Genomic DNA, 18,678 nt, shown 5'->3' with positions numbered 1-18,678 from the left:
CCAAGCTCTTAGATTGCGCATGTGCAGAGGATTCCTGTATCCTTACAGAAAGTTTAATAAAGACTTTGTCCTAGTCTGCTTAGTGTTACAGTGTTGACAATCTTTGTTGGACCTGTATCAGCGAAGTAACCGTTGTCACTGCCTGTCAAACTGGGGTGGAAGGGAAATAATCCATTTCCTACAACCGTTGTCAACAGTTTGTAATTTTCCTTGCAAACATGGCTGTAGGTTTCTGGGCTGTTATCTACCAAGATTTCCTACCTTTTAGCACTTTGAACATCCATGGAGCTCCCAGTGAGACTGAGGGAGTTGATGGCAAACTAGTAACCTTTGGGAGCTGACTGTGGTGGGGTTGTTCTTTGTGTGAGCTTAACTGTAATGGGCATACTCTGGTGTTCCTGTAGCTATAGTAGGTTTTATAATAGTGGGTCACCCTGAAATCTGCTGGCCTTTTTGCCTTTTGTCTGTGTTTCTATCTTGCCATTGAGTCTCTTCACAGTACTTTTGTACCTGGGCTGCCAGTCACTGTTTTTCCTGTTCATGTCTGGTTGTTTTTTTTTCCCGTCCTTAGATCTACAAATCCACCAAGTGCAATGATATGCAGCAGTCTGGCAGCTGTCCCCGAGGACCCTTCTGTGCCTTTGCACATGTAGAACGTACGTGGGCTGCTTCTCTCATCTTTCATGGATGTTTGAAATTGAAGCTATGGAGAGCTTCTGGCCAGAACAGATAGCTTAAAATATAGGGCCACAAAGAGCTTCTGTGAAAGATTTTCAGAAACAAAGTATTAACTTTGATAATTTCTATAAAACTGTGCTAGTGAGAGGTGTTAACAGAGCTGAAGGCAGTAGGTAGTCCTGTTGCACTGTCCCTTGAAGCATTTTTCCCTCTGTCTTTCACTTGCTCAGTTTTCCATATGTCAATTTAGGAGAACGAACAGAGTGAGAGCTGCTTGTCTTCTGTACATAGATGAACAGTTCATAGCTAAGTTGCAAACTGGTTTAATTTTTAAAAGCTGAGGATAAAATTACAGGTTATAGATAACATATTGATCTGTTCTACAAATTAAATAGCATTTTACTATTTATGTTTTGCATAAAGTTTAAATCTTCAAGTTGGTGAAGAAAAATATACAGCTTTTTGTCTACTGTTCCTCAAATCTGCTTTTCTTACTAGCTCCTTGATTTATAGGGCATTATTTCAATCCATTCATAGGTAATGGTTAGCTCCCAAGTCCTATGGCTCATACTCAGTTTTTACGCTCCAGTCTCATAGTTGAATTTGCAGTAATTAGAGCAGGTTACGTACAAGTCAGTAGATTGGCTCTGATATTGCCTTGCTTCATGGCCTTGAGCACATCTCTTTGTTATTTGATTATCCTTTGTGAATGGTGGAATTAGTAATTGCTACCTTTGTCAAAGAATGGTGAGAGTAAATTCCCTACCATTTACAGAGCTCCTTTATAGGAAGCCTGGTAGACAAGCAGTAATTATAGCTAGGGCTGTGGGCTATAGTGGCCCAAAACACAATAATGCAACTGCACCGTTTGATGCTGCAAGCTCAAGAGAGAATGAAATCTTGATAGAGAAACAGCATTTAGCAAAGTCCCTCATCTATAACACAGCATTTCTGTTTAGGAGATGCCTTGTTCATAACAAGGTAACTGTACTTGATACTATAAAAAAGCCAGAATAATATTCTGTGGCTAGATAGGTCACTCAGTCCTGGTTATTTCTTGTGCAATCTTATAGAATTGTATGTGTGTGTATATATTTTTTCAGTCCTTTCTTATTAAGGTGAGCACTGAGGGCCTAACTAACTTGAAATAACATGAGTACATTTATTGTACGTGCTCTTAGCATGAGTTTTGCTGATTATTAACGAGAAACATGTTAGAAATAAGTACGTTAAAGATATTGCAGTATAAGTATGGTGTCTGTCGTGTAGATCTTGTAAAGATGCTGAGCTGTATTAGATGGAAAGACTACAAGTCTGCAGCAGCTCTACTCCACCTTCCAAGTCAATGACACTTTCTTTTTGTGTGGTTGACAGCTGTACGCCTTTCTATGTATGTTACTTTCTTTTGGTAATGGTTTCTACTGAGAGCAGATGGGAACTTATCTCCCTCAGCTAATTATAACGCACCCATCAACTTTGTGCCTAGCAAAGAAGGAAGCCCTGCTTAGTTCAAGACAGCTGAATGAATAACACACAATTCACGCAAGGAAGATAATTTTGGAGCAGTGTTAACAGACTAATGAGCAGCACAGTGTACAAGTGGTGACAGTAATAATGTAAGGAATATTTGATTAAAAAGTAGCTATTTGCCAGATAAGGTTGCTCCTTGCTTCTGTTCTGCTTATAAGTAGGTGTTTGTGGAACATTTCTTCTCTCAATAATATCTAACTATTCTTGTTCATAAACGTCTTGTGGTCCATTGCAATTGTACAGCTTTGAGTAATGTTCCATGTGCTTTTATTTCTTCCAGAGCCCCCTCTCAATGAAGATTTACAGCAATCCTCGGCTGTGTCTAGCCCTACCCAGACAGGCCCTGTGATGTATATGCCATCAGCAGCTGGTGATTCTGTTCCAGTCAGCCCTTCCAGCCCACATGCTCCGGACCTTAGCAATGTATGTAGCACTGTGAGGAGGCCTTCTATGTGCTTTATAAATCTGGATTTCTCTGAGTTGCTGTACTTCCTTCTCTAAGAAGAGAAATCTTAAAGTATCCAGAGACACAAAGGATATGACATTCTTCTTTCAGATGTCAACTACATGCTTTGTAGAGGGATCTGTTTGTTTGGCACATACAGTTCAATGGTTTTAGTATTGTCATTTCACCTATAAAATTTCTAAGCCTTCCTTTCTGCGCAAAGCTTGTTGATGTACTTTCAGAAAAGTGCAATAACACTGTACATGAAGTCCAGTGCCTTCGTGTCTGGAGGTACATATCAGGCTCAGTTTCCCAAGTACTCATTAAAGGCTGTGAGCCAATATAACCTAAAGTACATAACTACAATTGAGTTTGTTTACATACGTAAACTCAGAGGCTTAGCCTGCGCATGTTGTGTTGCATTATAGGATATCCTTGTTTCCCTCCCTCTTTTCCTTCTGGATATAGCTAAACACTGCAATATGTTTAAATAATGCCCCAGAGTATTGGTAGTACTTCTGGTTGTACACACAAGGAAGATTTTCAAATGCTGAATGGAAACACGCAGAAAGATGATAAGCATATGGAATGCTAGACCACTTTATTTTTTTTAGTTCTTGAAGTCTTTCCTGTTTGCACTACTGTTGATAAGGTGTGTAACCTTTTCAAATGGTTGGTCACGGTTTTGAGAAAGCAAAATAGCGTGAGTTTAACTGGCTTCAAACTGGTCAGGGTGAAGTGAACTCATTTAGGACCTGTTTTATCCTATTTGAAAAGAGAAACCGATAGTTTGATTTTTATTAGTGCCAAAGCCAACCAACAGTTCATAGTTCTGCTGAATTTGATTGCAACTAGAATTCCAAACAGATCTTGGAAAGACTGGACATAGTATTTTCTCTTGGTAAATAACACTGTAGAAAGAAGTAAAAACCAGAAGCCCTTTATCCTACGAGTATATCAGCTAAATGCTCTGAAAACTGCAACAAAATTAACAATCTCTTCCACTTAATAGCCCATTTAGGTCTTTTTCTGTCTCCAGCTTTTTACTCTTTTAAACAGTCTCTTTACGAATCTTTGGATGTAAGCCACAAGGCAACACATGTCTTTCTGTGACTTCATCACTCCACAGGGCATCTGCATGTAGCTTGCAAACAAATATGGCTTTGCTGGTGATCATTTTACATGATGAATTAATCAAAGGAAAAGGTCCCTCTAGCAGCCAGCCTCACATGGCGTGTTCTGTTTTGTATTTGTACTGTAGGTGTGGAGTAAAGCAGGAACTCTGCCAACTAGCCCCACCTCCACCACAGTGAGTAGTAACTTTGCGACTGTAGGGAAGCGTGGACAGCAGAATGTCTGTATAAAAACTAAATCAAAACATTGTAGGATGCTCCCTCTTCCTAATGCAAGCCCAAACTGTGCCATGTTTGAATCTGTGGTATCAGTAATTGTCTAAATGTTGTTTGAAACACAGTCATGTTTGCCAGTGCAGGCAAATAACTGATAATAATCCCAGAGGAATGGGATGTCTGCACTGATCCACATAGGCTCTTTCTCTAAAACTCCTCTTAATCTCCTTTGCTGCTGTTTGTGGCTTCATCTACAGTGCAAAACTAGACTTGTTGCATGTGGTTGTGATCCCTGATTACAGTCCAAAGAACAGAACTGTTGGAAATCCCTTTTTTTAATGCAGCTGTTGATACTTGAGTTGCGTTTGCATTAAAACTTTCAGATTTCCAACTGAAAAACAAAAAATGCAGCATTACACATAGCTTAAATATTCTTGGTTGTTCTGACTGCCATAATACCTTTCCAGGTTTCACACTACTCCTCAGAGCACAGATAGGATCCTTATCACACTACTGCCTAAGGAAAGTGAGGAGGGTTTTGGTCCGGTTTGGAAACTGTCACATCTAAGGCCTCAGAAAGAGTAAATGTTTTTAGAGCTGTAGGTTGGCTTTTATAAGATTGCACTCCTGTACAAAGTGTTGGCAATAAAACCATAACTGTGGGATTGTATAAATCCAGTATCTATGGGAGCTTTTCCCTGTTTTTTAGCTCCTGTTTACTGGAAGCCTGTACGCTTGTGTTGACTGTTGGTAAAATTGATGCACGCAGAAGTGATTGAGCTGTTCCCTGCGATGTCTTTCTTCTTTGACTTGGTGCTGCTGTACTTTTCTGACTCGTGTTCCTTCTATTAGATTCTTTGTAGGAACAGCAGTCTCGGAAGCCCATCTAATATATGTGGGTCTCCTCCTGGCGCAATTGGAAAGCCACACAGCTTGGAGAGCATTGGTTTTCCTCCAGATTCAGTAACGGCAGCCGGCAGCTACAAGAAAGCACCGGGGTTTGAGCGAGAAGATCAGGTGGGGGCCGAGTATTTGAAGAGTTTCAAATGCCAGGTTAGTAGGAAACACTGGCTGGAAGAGTTGGGGGGATGAAGAAGACTGAGAAATTGCCCGCTTTAGCTTGAATGTACTTTTATTTTTCAAGGAACAAAAGGAGAAAGCACTATTCTCAGTAGCAGTTCTCAGACCTGTGCTGTTGCTTTCAGTGTCCATTCCAGTCTCTTCCATCTTACATCTGTTCTTGTCTGGTTAGCTGTCATCACACACTCAGTTTGTAGAAGTTAAGCTGCAGCTTGTTTCCATAATCCCTGACAACTTCTGTCCTGTCTTGACCCTGGGTAGCTTCCCATGTATCACTTCTTGCTCTCTTTTTTTTCCACGTTTAGGCCCTTGCCAAGAGTTACAGTTTCTTTTGCTGTATTGTCTTATGGCAACTCATCCTTCTTTCTCTGTTCTCACTCCAAACTCCAACTGTTCTCACTCCTTCATCTCCATAACTTGTTTTATCTTCTGTTTTCAGCATTCATTTCTCTGATGTGTCAAAAATGCCATGTTAGTTGTCCCTTGCTTCTCTGGCTGTATCCTTCTGATCCTTTACGCTCTCTCTTCCTTGGCTTCTGTCATAAATTTAAATTCCTCATTCTCATTTGAAAAACTCTTATCCAAGCCACATCTCTAATGACATTCCCTCTTATCCCTTTTGGATTTCCCAGTCTTGCTTAGCTGCTTCCTCAGTTGTCTCCTTCTCGACGTCATGCTTTGTACAAACAGCTCCCTAAGTCCAGCTCTCTTCCATGTCTTCTGCCACGTTAGCTTTTCCACAGACAGCTTCTTTCTGTGAATTTCCTTTCTTAATGTTAGTTAACTATTTTCTCTGCACCATCCCTTCCAAGTCAGCCGTGTCCAACCCAGAGGAGGGGTTAGCTACTTTTATGAAGAGCTGCCTGCAGAAATGTTTCCTACAAGCTCACTTAAAAAAAAAAAAGTCTGTGTTGCTCAAAAACAGAGATAAGAAATACTTTTCTCAGCCTGGCTTCACTTAAGCTCTTGCCTATAATATTAAGAAGCTAGTCTTAATAAGCTTATTGCTGTGTTAGTATTGCACTGCTGTGAGAAAACAGTGGAAATATCCTGTCCAAACAAGATCTTGCAGAAAGTAGTTGAATTTAGAAGCAGACTGTGGGTTTTCTTGTATTTATTTTTCCAACTTTGGGAAAATATGATCAAGCTTTGCAGTAGGACCAGTCTCGAGGACTGCTTAGTCTAATTAAAATGATTTAGTGACACTTACGGATTAAGCTATATACATGTAGGCTTTCTTGTAAATGCTTCCATTGTTTGGCTTAACGTGCCATGTGGCTTAGGAAATGGCTAATTGATGCAACGCATCTTTAGGGGTAAAGTGCAGAGCATGCTGTGATCCTGGCACTACTTGCGGGCACAACAGCTTGTAGCAGTTGTGCAGAAACAAAAGGAGAAACATGTGCTCGTTCTGTTGCCTCTGCTGTAAAGGAGGAGTGAACCCAAAGCTGAAGGACCGAGAGAACCCCTGTTTCCTGCCAGCAGAGGCAGGGTGCCAGGGAGGCCCAGCTTTGGAGAAAATGGGCAGCAAGCCTAAGCCAAGGAGAAAGATGATGGAGCTTGAACAGAGCCTTTAAAAAGAGGGCCAGACGATGAGCATTTATGTCTGAGGTCCAGGCTGGGCTACAAAGATACTGTATTCAGGTAGCTTCTTATTCATGTGGCTTTAATTAAGTAAAAAACTCTGTTAAATGACTGGAATAAATGTCTGTTAACACAGAGACAGAAGTAATCACAGTTGCCTTATGCTGGGCTTCTAAAGACAAAATTAGGTGTCTCATAAGTGTCCTGATTTAATTTTGTTTCAATCTATAATTACTTACTTAATCTTCTGTAATTCCCTTTGGCTGCAGTGGGCACCAAAGATCCTCGTGTATGCTGTAAATTAGACCAGTAATTAGGCACTTAATTTTGTTCACTCATATTTGGAAACGTAAGAGACGCTCCGGCTCACCCCTGCAGTCAGGTTGTAATTTTTTCCTTGGTCGTATTAGTACAAATAACTTCTATCTTATTAGAATGAAAAATGTGTTAATAGATTCCACATCGCTTGTGGTAAGGCTGAGCCAGCAGTTAGGGCCAAAAATACTTTTGTGAAGTCCCGAAAGATTTAGCAAGCTGGAAAATGCTGGCTGCGCTGGGAGGAGTTGTGTGCCACGACCAGGAGGTGTTTCTGTGTCCTGACACAGTGTCCAGCAGGCTTGTTCCGTACAACATTCAGTTTCATTCATAATTTATGCCCTCTGTTTTTCTTTCCTGACTGCAACAACGTGAGCTGGAGAATTTCAGCGTGCCCTTTGAATTCTTGTGTTGACGTATGGCCCTTTTTTATGTTAGTCAGAGCTAAAGGAGACTGGCTTAGTGGTCACAATTGGTTTGCTCCATTTTTACACTGATGTTACATGACTGCAAGGCGGTGAGAATTGGGACTAACTCAGAAATGCGTTCACTTTTTATTTAAAGGAGGGGAAAAAAAAAAAAAGCTTCCAGTAAGACTTAGCAGCACAGAGCCAGCCACACTGGCAGTGAGGGGGGTACAGCTGCATCTGTGCCTTCACTTCAGCTGCTGACGTCTGTTGATAGCCCATCTTGTGTTCAGCTGAGTGTCAAGCAGGGTAGGGATGTGCCGGATAATCTAGCAGGCGTGTTATCAGACACACACAGATGCACGAATTTAGCGCATCCAGAGCACACAAAGGAAGACAAGCCTGGGAGCGGTTCAGGAGCAGTTTTGCTGTATGTAAACACACTGTAGGTTGTTCAGAGAAGCATGAGAGAACGGTACCTGCTGCAGAAGGATCTCTGCAGCCGTATCTCAACTGCCTGTTTGCCAGGCTTTGACTGCTCCCCCCACAGGCATACAGTTAAGTAGAGAAAATGATTTAATCCTGTAAAACAAGGGATGAATTCTTCTGCTTCTCTTTCGCCTGTCTGGTTATGTCATACCTTCCCAGCAATCATTTATCTTTTTCATAAGGCTGTTTAAGCCAGAAAGTCACGGCGTATCACTCAGGTCAGCGTGGCGTCTCGTGCCCTGCTGTTGTGCATCGTGCTTGAAACGCCCCTGCAGAGATGGTGGCTGCCTGTGCTCGTGATAAAAACAAGTGAGCAGACTTTATGCCCGGACCACGTCTCTGATTCAGATGGAGAGGGCTGGAGGAGGTTGGTAAACAAGCAGACCTGACTCCAAGCAGTTGTTTTGCCCCCTTTCCGTGCCCAGAGGGTGCGAGCTGATCTCCCTGTGCCTTGCTGTTGCACACGTAGCAGCATGGGAGGAGCAGAGCACAGGCTGCAGACCAGATTGTTACACACAGACAGGCACATGAGACCACTTCCTTCCCAGCTCTGGTTGTTGTAGCTCAGAATCAACTATGTCTTGAGGCAAGAGGGCTGAAATATGTTAAGGACATAGTGCTGCAAGGTCCTTACACTGATCTTTTTTTTTTTTTTTTTTTAGGCTGGATAGTGGAAATCTAAATATGTTGGCATTCATGCAGTTCTGCAATTCCAGCCAGCATTGACCTCGCTTGTGTTTTATAGCTTTGAGGCCTCTGCTTTAAGGGATGGGGGAGGGATTTTTTTAAAATCAGTTTAGATGATTTTGCTTTTAAAATTGGTCTATTATCTCTTTATTTTTGTTCATGACAAATTAAAGGAATTTGAAGAGATTATCCAGATTCTTCCCCATAAAATGACATTCTCTGTAATATTACATCTGTTCTGTTCTTCTACAAACTGTGCAAGCCTAGCTGGGAGCTTGAAAAGTTTGAGGGAAGAGATAATCTGCATACTTTATTTTCCCAAAGCTGCAAAACAGTTACATAATTTAAAATTATAGTTAATTTCTCACTGCTCTATTTTTATTTATTTATTTTAGATACTAGTAGGGCTGATGAGTTATTTATAGCAAGGCAAAATAAGTCATGTTTGGTCTAGGTTCTTAAGATGTCCTTTGTGGCAGCAGAGACTGTAGCAATGCTGAAGGCCAGTGTAATTGTGATGAGTCTGTGCATAACTCTGAGAGTGATGTCTTGGCATATAGAAAGCAGATTAGTTGGGGTGTTCTCAGTTTGCTCTGGTCTCCTACACTGAATTCTCTAGTATGTAACGCTGTAAGAGAGGAGGGGACTGTTTCCCATGGCCTCTCCAAAGCCAGTGCTCAGCCACTTTTAATTTAGCTGCTAATCTCCCTGCTTATCTTTTTTTTGTTTTGTTCATTTACTGTAGCAAGCAAAAATGAAGTCCCATTCACTGGAACACAGGAGCCAGGAGCAGCCTTTGTTACAACCCAAACAGGTATGGTACTGCTGGCAAGGCTCTGAACCTAGCTTAGTGCTCACACTACCACAAATGAGGACACGAGATCTCTGCGGATCCAGATCACTCTGCAGGGAGCAAATTATAGCCCAGACACCATGAGGGATGCTCAGCTCAAGGGATTATTTTATGAAGATGGGGTTATTTGCTGGAGGGGTTATTTGAGAATGGCTAGGCCTGTGTCAGTTCAGGATAAGTTCATGGGCCTGGACACAGTAGTGTCAGAGAGTCTCTCCAAATTCCAGAAAATAGAGCTGGAATGATTCTCTGGAGTCATCTAAGTTCAAGGATTCGGCGAAGAGAATTTAATATCAGGTTCTAAGTCACGTACACAACAAAGTCTGAATGAGTGATTATGTGACCCATGCCTTTGATTGCATGCAGCCTGTGGGTTACAAGAGTTAATTCAGGGGCAGCCTGAAGGCTGTAATACTGGAGGGAAAAAAAAAGGTCGGCAGAAATTAAAGAAAAGCTGTTAATCTCTCCCCCACCCCCAGCCCAGTAGTAGCACCAACCATCTGTCAGGTTGGAAGCAGACAGGAGCAGGTTTGTTGCTGATCATTGGCTCATTCCTGTGTGTTGTTGAAGGGATTTTTCTACACAGACGTCTTATTTTGTACCTCTTTTCTTTTTTAAAACTCTTGTTTCAGGACATACTGGGTATTCTCCCAGTGGGGAGCCCACTGACATCCAGCATCTCCTCCAGTATCACCTCCAGTCTGGCTGCAACACCACCAAGCCCTGCTGGCACCAGCAGCATACCAGGCATGAATGCCAATGCCCTTCCCTTCTACCCAACCAGTGACACCGTTGAGTCCGTCATAGGTAACTTTGCCATTTTCACTTACGTTAGTAGGGCTTCCTCAGACGTGGATCACCAGGTATGAGAACTGGGATTAGCGTGGGTGTTCCAGTGAACTCCAATTTTTCATCTGTGTCAGTGCGGGCAGACTCCTGAGCCTGTAGGCTTTTTCTGCGACTAGGATGCATCCGATGTTTTCTGCAGGTTATTAGAGGTGAAATTCACCTAGAGGACCAACAGCAGGCCAAAGGCCTCTGTGCAGCTTATCCAGAACATCAGGTGGTGTAAAGGGCCTTAGTTTTAGGTTTGTCAAAGTGACAAAAAAAAATAAAAAAGGTTTGGAGCAGGCAGGAAATCATCAAGACGTTTTCCCACAGCTACAACCCCTTATATTCATAGGAAGGGCCGCCACCAGGCAGATGGCAAGGACTTGCCCTTCACAGGTTGTGGGACAGAGGCTGTAAGAAAAAGGAGAACAGGAGAGTTCGTAGCGGGGAATCGCTCCTTTTAGATAGATACACCTTTTTTGGTCACCTGTTTTTTGATCTAACATTTCTGAGGTGATCTCACTAATTTGTTAAAAACAATAATAGAAATGAGTGGGCATGTGTGGGATGGAACTATATTGATCAAGGTTAGTGATGAGGCACGTTCAAGTAGATATAACGTTTGCAGGCATTCATAAGCTTTCTTTATTTTGTCTTATCGTTGAACCTCAGAGATGTTTTTGAAGTGTTCCCTTCTGCTGGTATTCCTTTTCCAAGTGGCTCTTCAGCGAAGTAGGGACAAAGCACAAACCAGACCCAGACATGTCATAAGCCAGCATTACTGCGTGTTATGGACAGACTTGGAAGAGCTATTTGGGGAAGACTTATGGGAACTGCTGTTATTTCTTCAGACTTATTTTTTTTTAATAACATTTGGGAATGCTTTGAGACAAATCAGATCAGGTAAAAGAACCTGAACTGAAAAGCTGCCCATGACACTTCTGCCAAACTGTTTTAGCAGCAGCATTGCACAGGATGGAGAGTAGGGCGGTGCAGACTGGCAAACAGAGAACGAAGGCTCCTCTGCATGTAGGCTCTTTGGGCCATCCTATCTCTTGAAGTTGTTGGTCCTTTATAACATAATTGGTACCTCTGTGTCTGGCAGAGTCTGCCTTGGATGACCTGGACCTGAATGAATTCGGAGTGGCTGCCCTGGAGAAGACATTTGACAGCAGCACAGTGCCCCACACGAGTGGCATCATGATAGGTACATGAAAGCAACAGAGCTTTCTTTATCTTCTGCCAAGCAGTGTTGCCCAGTCACCTCAGTGGAGCCAGCCCAACCAAGCTCTAAAACCAGTCCTAAAATATCGTTGGTTAAAACAGCCGTTATAACAAACTCTGGCAACCGCTGAGCATCTTTCAAGGGAAAGCTTGCCCTTATTGACTAGCAGGGCTGAGTTCTTGCCGTTGGGCCCAGGTGTCCTGGGGATGTTTCTTGAGACTGAATGGGACTTGATTTTATTTATTTATTTATTTTTAAGTATGTAAGTAGACTCTAGAAGGTATTTGATACCTTTAAAACCAAGCCAAAGTATAACGATTTGCATCTTGAGCAGAAAACTCTCCTTAGTAGTAACAGGAAACTCAGTGACCTGGTAATGCTATCCATCTGTCAGTCATCACGGCCTGCTGGTTTGATTCCTGTAGTGTCTGTCTCATCTTTAAGGTGTGGAGGTAGGCTGAGGCCTCTTCTACCTGTCTCTAGGGAGTGTCCAGAGGAAAATGAAACGTCTCCTAGCTTTTTAGAAGTGCCTGTAGGTTCTGGTTACCCTTGTTCTGTAAGACAGGTTTTGATTCGGAGCTAACTTTCATTGTCTGAAGGTTTCCAAGGGAGCTGCTCTGCCTGGAGCTGTATTGAGGTGTGGAAGGAACCCTAAAGAATATCACTTCCACTGCCCTGCCAAAGATAAGAGTCCAGTCAGAGAGCTTATTGTGCATGTCTGCTGGTAGCCCTGCTTCTGCCACTACCCATCTGCAGGGCTTGGAGATCCTCCACACTTTTCCCTCTTTTCCCGTCGGGTCTCGGTGTTTTCTGGTGGTCTTCTAAGAAGGAAGATCAGACGAGAGTGAGGAGCAGGGCTGGGATCTTCCTCGGTCTGTGTGTGGCAGGCAGACTGACCTCTTGTGTAAGGGAAGTGTGGTATCTTTGGAGGTTAGGTTTTTGTTCGTTTGATTATTTTTAATTACTGGTGGATCCAAGCACTCAAGTATGTCTAAAGCTAGTCACTGATTTTCAGTAGTTCAGGTCGTGACCTGGCCCAGTGTGATAGTCTTCTTTTATTACAGGTTGTTTAGAAGCGTTAAAGGTAGAGGAACGTGCTTTAAAAGTGAATTTTTCGTTACGGAGTATTTCGCCAGATATCAAATTCATCTTCTCTAGACTGACAGGGACTGAAGCTTGCTCAGAAAACCTTTCGTTGCTTTGGCCAATGAAAGGAAGTAGTCCATTGAACTCTGGAGGGTCTTAACCTACGTGGCTCGTGGGACAGCAGCTTCAGTGCTCCTCCTTAAGGCTTAGAGGGGGAATCCAACATGGTGAGAAGTGGAGGGGATCCTCAGGGGCTTAGGAGAGAGGGAAGCTAACGCCTTCTGCTCTGAACTCCTGCGCTGTGCCCTGGCCCATACTTCACAGTCATACATAGCCATTCTCTGTGTGTTCTTTGTCCAGGTGGGAGTTTGCTGCAAAGTTCTGCTCCTGTAAATATCCCCGGCTCCCTTGGAAGCTCTGCCTCCTTTCACTCTGCCTCTCCTTCTCCACCGGTCAGCCTCTCATCGCATTTCCTCCATCAGCCCCAGGGACACTTAAGCCAATCAGAAAACACGTTCCTGGGGACATCAGCTTCTCATGGATCATTAGGTAAATGCACAGTGTGTGTGTCCCATGTACATGCCTGTCTGTGCCATGTAAGTATTTTCTTTTAAGTTAGCTTTAATTTTAATGTGTTATTTCACTGCTGCCATTTATAGCTCTTCTTCCCATGAGAACAGCAACAGTACTAGAAGCTGCTTTACCAAAAATCACCTAATACCTCGAGAACAAGGGAGCAATTCCCTCTGTTCCCCGTGTTTCCAGACTGAGAAAAAGGGCCTTGCTCTGATGATGCCTTTTGGGAAAAAGAGCTTTGTCCTTTTGAGCCCCTAGTACTGTGCTGAGACTTTACTTTTATATAAAACTCAGAGTTGGTTCCTCAGCTTTGCTTGAGGTGGGGATTGCAGTTTGCTGTTGGGACTGCTCCTAGGATAGGCTGGCTTCTGGGAGCTATAAAGCCAGCTTAGTTCGTTGGACTTGTCCAGCTATGTCCCCTTTGCTCCTATTTTTTCTCCCCCTCTCTTGAGGATCCATTTCCTGTATGAGGGAATGTAAAGGGAAGGGAGATTACTTTGGAGTTTCAGCTGTATTGGGCAGAACTGGGATCTGAGGGAACAAATCCACTTTATTATCCAGATGCTGGATTTCCTTGAGAAATGTTTGGGCTTACAGTGACACTTGCTCTGCTGACTTCTGTTTGTAAATATTAGTTCTTTCTATTGATGTAGGAGTAAATGCTTCGATTTTGATATACATTTTAACCTCTAATATTCAGCTTAAAAACACTTAATCATTTTATTATGCTGTAATCTACTGTTGCATGCGCTTCTCTGTGTAACTGCATCCGTTGTTTGCACAGGCCAAAGCCACGCTTCCAGGCCTTGCGATTGCTATTTGGCTTTAACAGCTTTTACAATCACAGTAATAAGAAGAGACACATCAGAGGGCATCTTTGCTATTAATTAGCGTTGGGGCTGGCTGTTTGTTCCAGTTTCAGTAAGAAAAGGGAAACTTGCTAATGAGGTCTGCTTTTAATTTCAGGAAAACATTAGTTATTAAGTAGTTTACTCGTGTAAACGCATAGTCAGGACAAATATAAAACCAAAGAAATGCAGGAAGTTTCCAAATACATTTAAATATTTTGTTTTCAAGAAAAAAAGTTGGATATTTTCTTGGAATACAACAAAAACATTTTTGCCAAGGTTTTGATAAGGTTTTTAAAATTATAACCTGGCAGTTGGGGATCTGGAATCTGTTCCATGTGACTCACTGAATGCATACAAGTGGATGTGTAGTTATTGCTTTTATGTATTGCTGTTTAGTTGAAAAGATGTAGTCCTAGGCTGGTCCCACTGTGCTAGATGCTGTGTGTGCAGAGAAGGCATTCGTGACTACAGGGACCTCATATTTCAGATGCGTGATGAGAGCAGCAGGTGGAAGGAGGGAGTAAAAAGAAACAACGAGATCAGTTTGGTCAGCGTTACGGCAGAATTTGTGGCTTGCCAGCATCCTGCGTAGTGCTAGCCTCCCTTTCAAGTCAGCCAGAGTTTTAAAAGCAAAATGTGAGTTGGGGTTGCGTTAAAATTTCTCGCTCTCAAGCGAGCGTACTTCTGAGCAGCTGAAACGCATCAATGGTAAGTGGCTTGAGCCAGTGAAGAGCCCTTGCTGCTCTGCTAAATGACTTGTTTATGCAGCTAAGCCCATAGTCAAGACAAGTTACTGGTTTTCAGCTGCTCCCTTGAGGCTATTTGTGTCTTGGCTGGCACTAAGTGGGACATAAGTTGTGTTAGTTTTCAATGAGAGGCTGTTGGCCCTAGGGCTTGCTTGCAAACACAGTCGGTTTGGCTTCTGTAAAATCACAGTTATCAGTTACAACAAGATTTAGGAATGTCCACACCCAGTGGTAAGCACCAGTAAATAAAAACGACTCCTACATCAGGCTGGTGGATGTCTGTGTGCGTACGAGGCCATATCGCTCAGCTCTGTCTGGAGATGAGCCTTTCCTACCAGTTCTCCCCTGAGTACAAACTGTGGATTCTTATTTTGAGTGAACATATTTTTTGTCATTAAAAGAGTACAAACCTTAGAGGCAGCCAAGTCTCAGAGGCTGGCATCAGCCTAAAGAGCCAGCTTTGTTTACAGCTGATTTTCTATTGCTTTGTCTCCCAAGCCTTGAAGTTCTTCCTGAAGAGAGGAATGATTTGAACATGCTAAAATAAGGAAGTGGTTAGTTGATCTTTCCACGGTGCCAGTCACTGATTGCGTGCTACGACTCTGCAAGGGATGAAGCTGATGTGCATACTGCTGCTTCCGCTTCTTCCTTTATAAACAGGGTTTTCCAGTTCTGTTTCTTGCATACAGGGACAGTAGTGACATTGAAGCGTTTTAGTCTGGCTGTCTGTTAAGCAAGACTCAGAAAAGCACCAAGCTGAGGAGACAAAAAGAGAAGTAAAGGCCCAACACACGTTTTCTTAGGGTATAGTCAGTTCTATTTGAGAAGGGGGATTCAAGGTGGTAGTGAACTTGACTGTAAAGTCAATGCTTCTAAAAACCACCTGGTTCAAAAATTGCTTCAGCTGTTCCTTGGATTCTCTCTGTATTATAAAAGAGGCCTGCTGGTGTGAAACTTCCCCTATAAAGTCCCTCTGAGATGGACTCCTGGGTCCTGAGGATGAAATAAATCTTCTCATTCCTATATACGCATTTTTGAAACCTGGACTTCACAGGGGTAGGGAGGAAATGGGGGAATTGCCAGCACCTGTGACATAACCCTCTCTATTTCCCTGTGAAACAGGTTTAAATGGGATGAACAGCAGCATATGGGAACACTTTGCTTCGGGGAGTTTTTCGCCCAGTACCTCACCTGCATTTCTGTCAGGTCCAGGTGCTGCGGAGCTGGCACGACTACGACAAGAACTGGATGAAGCCAATGGCACAATAAAGCAGTGGGAAGAGTCTTGGAAACAAGCCAAGCAGGTACTTGGGCAACTCCTGGGAAGCGAGATTAAGGAGGGTAAAGGGAGTAGGAGGGTGTCAGCCTTTAAACAGGAGCTTACCAGAGGCTGAGGTGATGAGGAAAGCTGCAGGTTTTACAAGCAGATTCTCTTAAGCGTTCTTATTCTTTCTCCCCCCTCAGAGAGACTGAAACAATTTGTTTTATGCGTTCAGATGCTGCAAGTGCAAGGCCAGGTGTCGTAACAGATGCACTGAAGTGCTTGACAGTCTCCTAGACTGGCAATTGACTTAGATCCGTGACAATTTAATGTTATGCAAATTTCATCCCCTTAGCTGCCTGAGCCAAATCTGTAGCCTGCAGCCCAACTGGATGGGGTACCCAGAATGAGCAGCGCTTTGAAGTGAAGCTTCAAGGATGTTTGAGAATTTGGGAACAGGGCAGATTAGACAGAATACACTCCTGGTGAGGAGCATGTAGAAAAAATGGATATTTTTGCCTAGGATTTCCTCCTGGAGGCTGACTGAGTTTTCAAACTGCTGTTACTCTCTTTGTTGGAACTCGTAGGCTTGTGATGCTTGGAAAAAGGAGGCAGAGGAAGCAAATGATCGCGCCAACACAGCTAACATGGAATGTGAACTGGCTCGGGAGCAGAGGGAAGCCTTGGAGCTGCAAGTGAAGAAACTGCAGGAGGAGCTGGAGAGGATCCACACGGGCCAGGACCCTCAGTTTCTGCGCTCCTTCTCTGACCTGGAAACTCTCTCGCTTTCTTCGCTTTACACCCTCCAGAAACAGTTGCGGGCAAACCTGGAGAAAGTCGATAAGGTGAGTGCCAGGGATTTGCAGAGCAGGGCCTTGCTGCCTCCGCTCCTACACATAGCAGCCCTTTTTCTTTTCTTCAATACAGCCAGAAATCAGCAGCCTATCAAAGCAATTCTGTGTGGAGGTAGCCAAGTGAGTTCTAGCCACCTTAAAGGAAAATATCTGCCTCTTCTCTGTACCTAAAGTACAGAATTTCAGTCAATCAAAGCTGCTGTGATCCTAAAGGACACCATGCTGTGCTGCTTTGCTTTTGCTTCAGAAGATAAATGGATGGACAGCTGCAAGTCCGTCCCCTGCTGCCTCCTTGCTGGTCCCCAAACTGTGTAGTGCAGGGCTGGAGCCCTTGTGTTTTCTCGTTTTGATACTTACATTTTGCCCTGTCCCCATCTCTTGCAGGCAGTATTTCAGATGCAGTCAGTGAAATGCCTTAAGTGTCAGGAAGAGAACCGGGTGGTGTTACCGTGCCAACACGCAGTGCTGTGTGAAACGTGCGCCGAGGAGGGCGAGTGTCCCATCTGCCATCCCAACAGGCCCCATTCTCTCCAGTCGTGACCTTCCAAGGACGCTTGTTCTAATCATATCGTATAGAACTTTTTAACTTTATACATACGTACATATATATGTATGTGTACATATATATATGTATGTGTAGATATATATATGTATATATGTGTGTGTATGTGCATGTTTGTGTATGTATATATATGCACACACATGCACATACCCACATAAAACAAAAATTAGTTGCAGAGCACTTTTTAATATTTTACAACCCGTATCTAAACTGCCCCTCACCCGTGCCCCACTAATTCTAACTCTTGAGGAACTTTGAGAGCTGTTTTTAATACAGATCAAAGGGCCATTTGCAAAGAGTCTGTGTTTCTCCTCTTTTCTATTTAGGTGATAACAAATTTTTGACTATTTCCAGAAGGATTTAGAGTGGGCAAGAGGGGCTTCCACGTGCTTTCCAGAGGAAGAGTTGAGATCATGGGGAGGATCGAGGTGGATTGAAATGACTTTTTTCATGTCTTCGGTCTTCCTGCTCTTTCACTGACCCAGCTTGGTTAAAGCCGTCCTCCCTGATGGAAGCTCCGCTGGGTCCCTGCCTGGTGGGCCTCACATTGCCGATCTCTGAATGTGCAGAAACTTTGTCTGTCATTTAAAACAGCAAAGTTCACTTTTTAAAAATTTTTTACACTCTTTGTATATTTATATGAAAAGAAAAAAAAAAAAGGGGGAAAAATATATTGTACCTAGAGCAAGCCAGGCCCCCAAATTCAGTGACTAGTAATCATTGCTGATACAGCTAATGCTGCAGGTTTCAGCAGCCTTAGAAGTATTGCCCTTGTGCCAGCTAAAGCCCTTTATGAAAGGAGTACGGATGCACAAGTTAGTTCTCTCCAGGCGCCCCTTTGTGTGGTGGCTGTCTAGAGGATTTTTAGCATTTCAAACCAGATTGATTTTCCTTTTAGCCACAGAGACCTCTTTCATAGTCACTGCTGAAACACATGAAACAATTCCAGATAGGACACTTTTTTTGAACGGAATGGATGTTTCCCGTTTCAGCATCTAAAGGATGAATTGTGGGCTTCTAAGTTCAGAAGCCATCAAGCCAGGAATCACGTCTGCCGGTGGTGACAGAGAAAGCCCAGCATGGAACAAGCCGCTGATAAATCTATCCCGCTTGAAAGTGGAGCTGGAGGAGAGTGTAAATTCCTCACCTTCTGCTCCTAGGTGCTCCTTCCTGCCCTCAGCTGCTCATCATTGTGGCACAAAACACGATGCGTATCACCACTTAAGCTTATAAGTGCAGCCACCATTCTTACGTACATAAGAAAGTGTT

The 18,678-nt window shown here is 43.2% G+C and overlaps 1 protein-coding gene across 15 annotated transcripts in view; it reads left to right on the top strand.

Moving 5' to 3' along the window:
• UNK (unk zinc finger) overlaps positions 1-18,084 on the top strand; it is a 41,132-nt gene extending 23,048 nt beyond the window's left edge. For 3 of the 15 annotated variants that reach the window (XM_040530652.1, XM_040530658.1, XM_040530655.1), the window contains exons 7-17: positions 572-656; positions 2,489-2,631; positions 3,915-3,962; positions 4,855-5,055; positions 9,310-9,378; positions 10,050-10,224; positions 11,354-11,455; positions 12,920-13,108; positions 15,855-16,036; positions 16,581-16,838; positions 17,232-18,084. In XM_040530652.1, coding sequence (XP_040386586.1) covers positions 572-656; positions 2,489-2,631; positions 3,915-3,962; positions 4,855-5,055; positions 9,310-9,378; positions 10,050-10,224; positions 11,354-11,455; positions 12,920-13,108; positions 15,855-16,036; positions 16,581-16,838; positions 17,232-17,387 — 1,608 coding nt within the window. In that variant the 3' untranslated portion in view covers positions 17,388-18,084. The remainder of the gene's footprint in view (positions 1-571; positions 657-2,488; positions 2,632-3,914; positions 3,963-4,854; positions 5,056-9,309; positions 9,379-10,049; positions 10,225-11,353; positions 11,456-12,919; positions 13,109-15,854; positions 16,037-16,580; positions 16,839-17,231) is intronic. The other 12 variants (XM_040530660.1, XM_040530653.1, XM_040530656.1 and 9 more) reach the window with 12 other exon arrangements.
• Positions 18,085-18,678: the final 594 nt, after the last annotated feature.

Source organism: Cygnus olor, chromosome 18 (genome assembly GCF_009769625.2).
Source record: "Cygnus olor isolate bCygOlo1 chromosome 18, bCygOlo1.pri.v2, whole genome shotgun sequence".
NCBI classification, from domain to species: domain Eukaryota; kingdom Metazoa; phylum Chordata; class Aves; order Anseriformes; family Anatidae; genus Cygnus; species Cygnus olor.
This window is presented reverse-complemented; position numbering and strand designations above follow the sequence as displayed.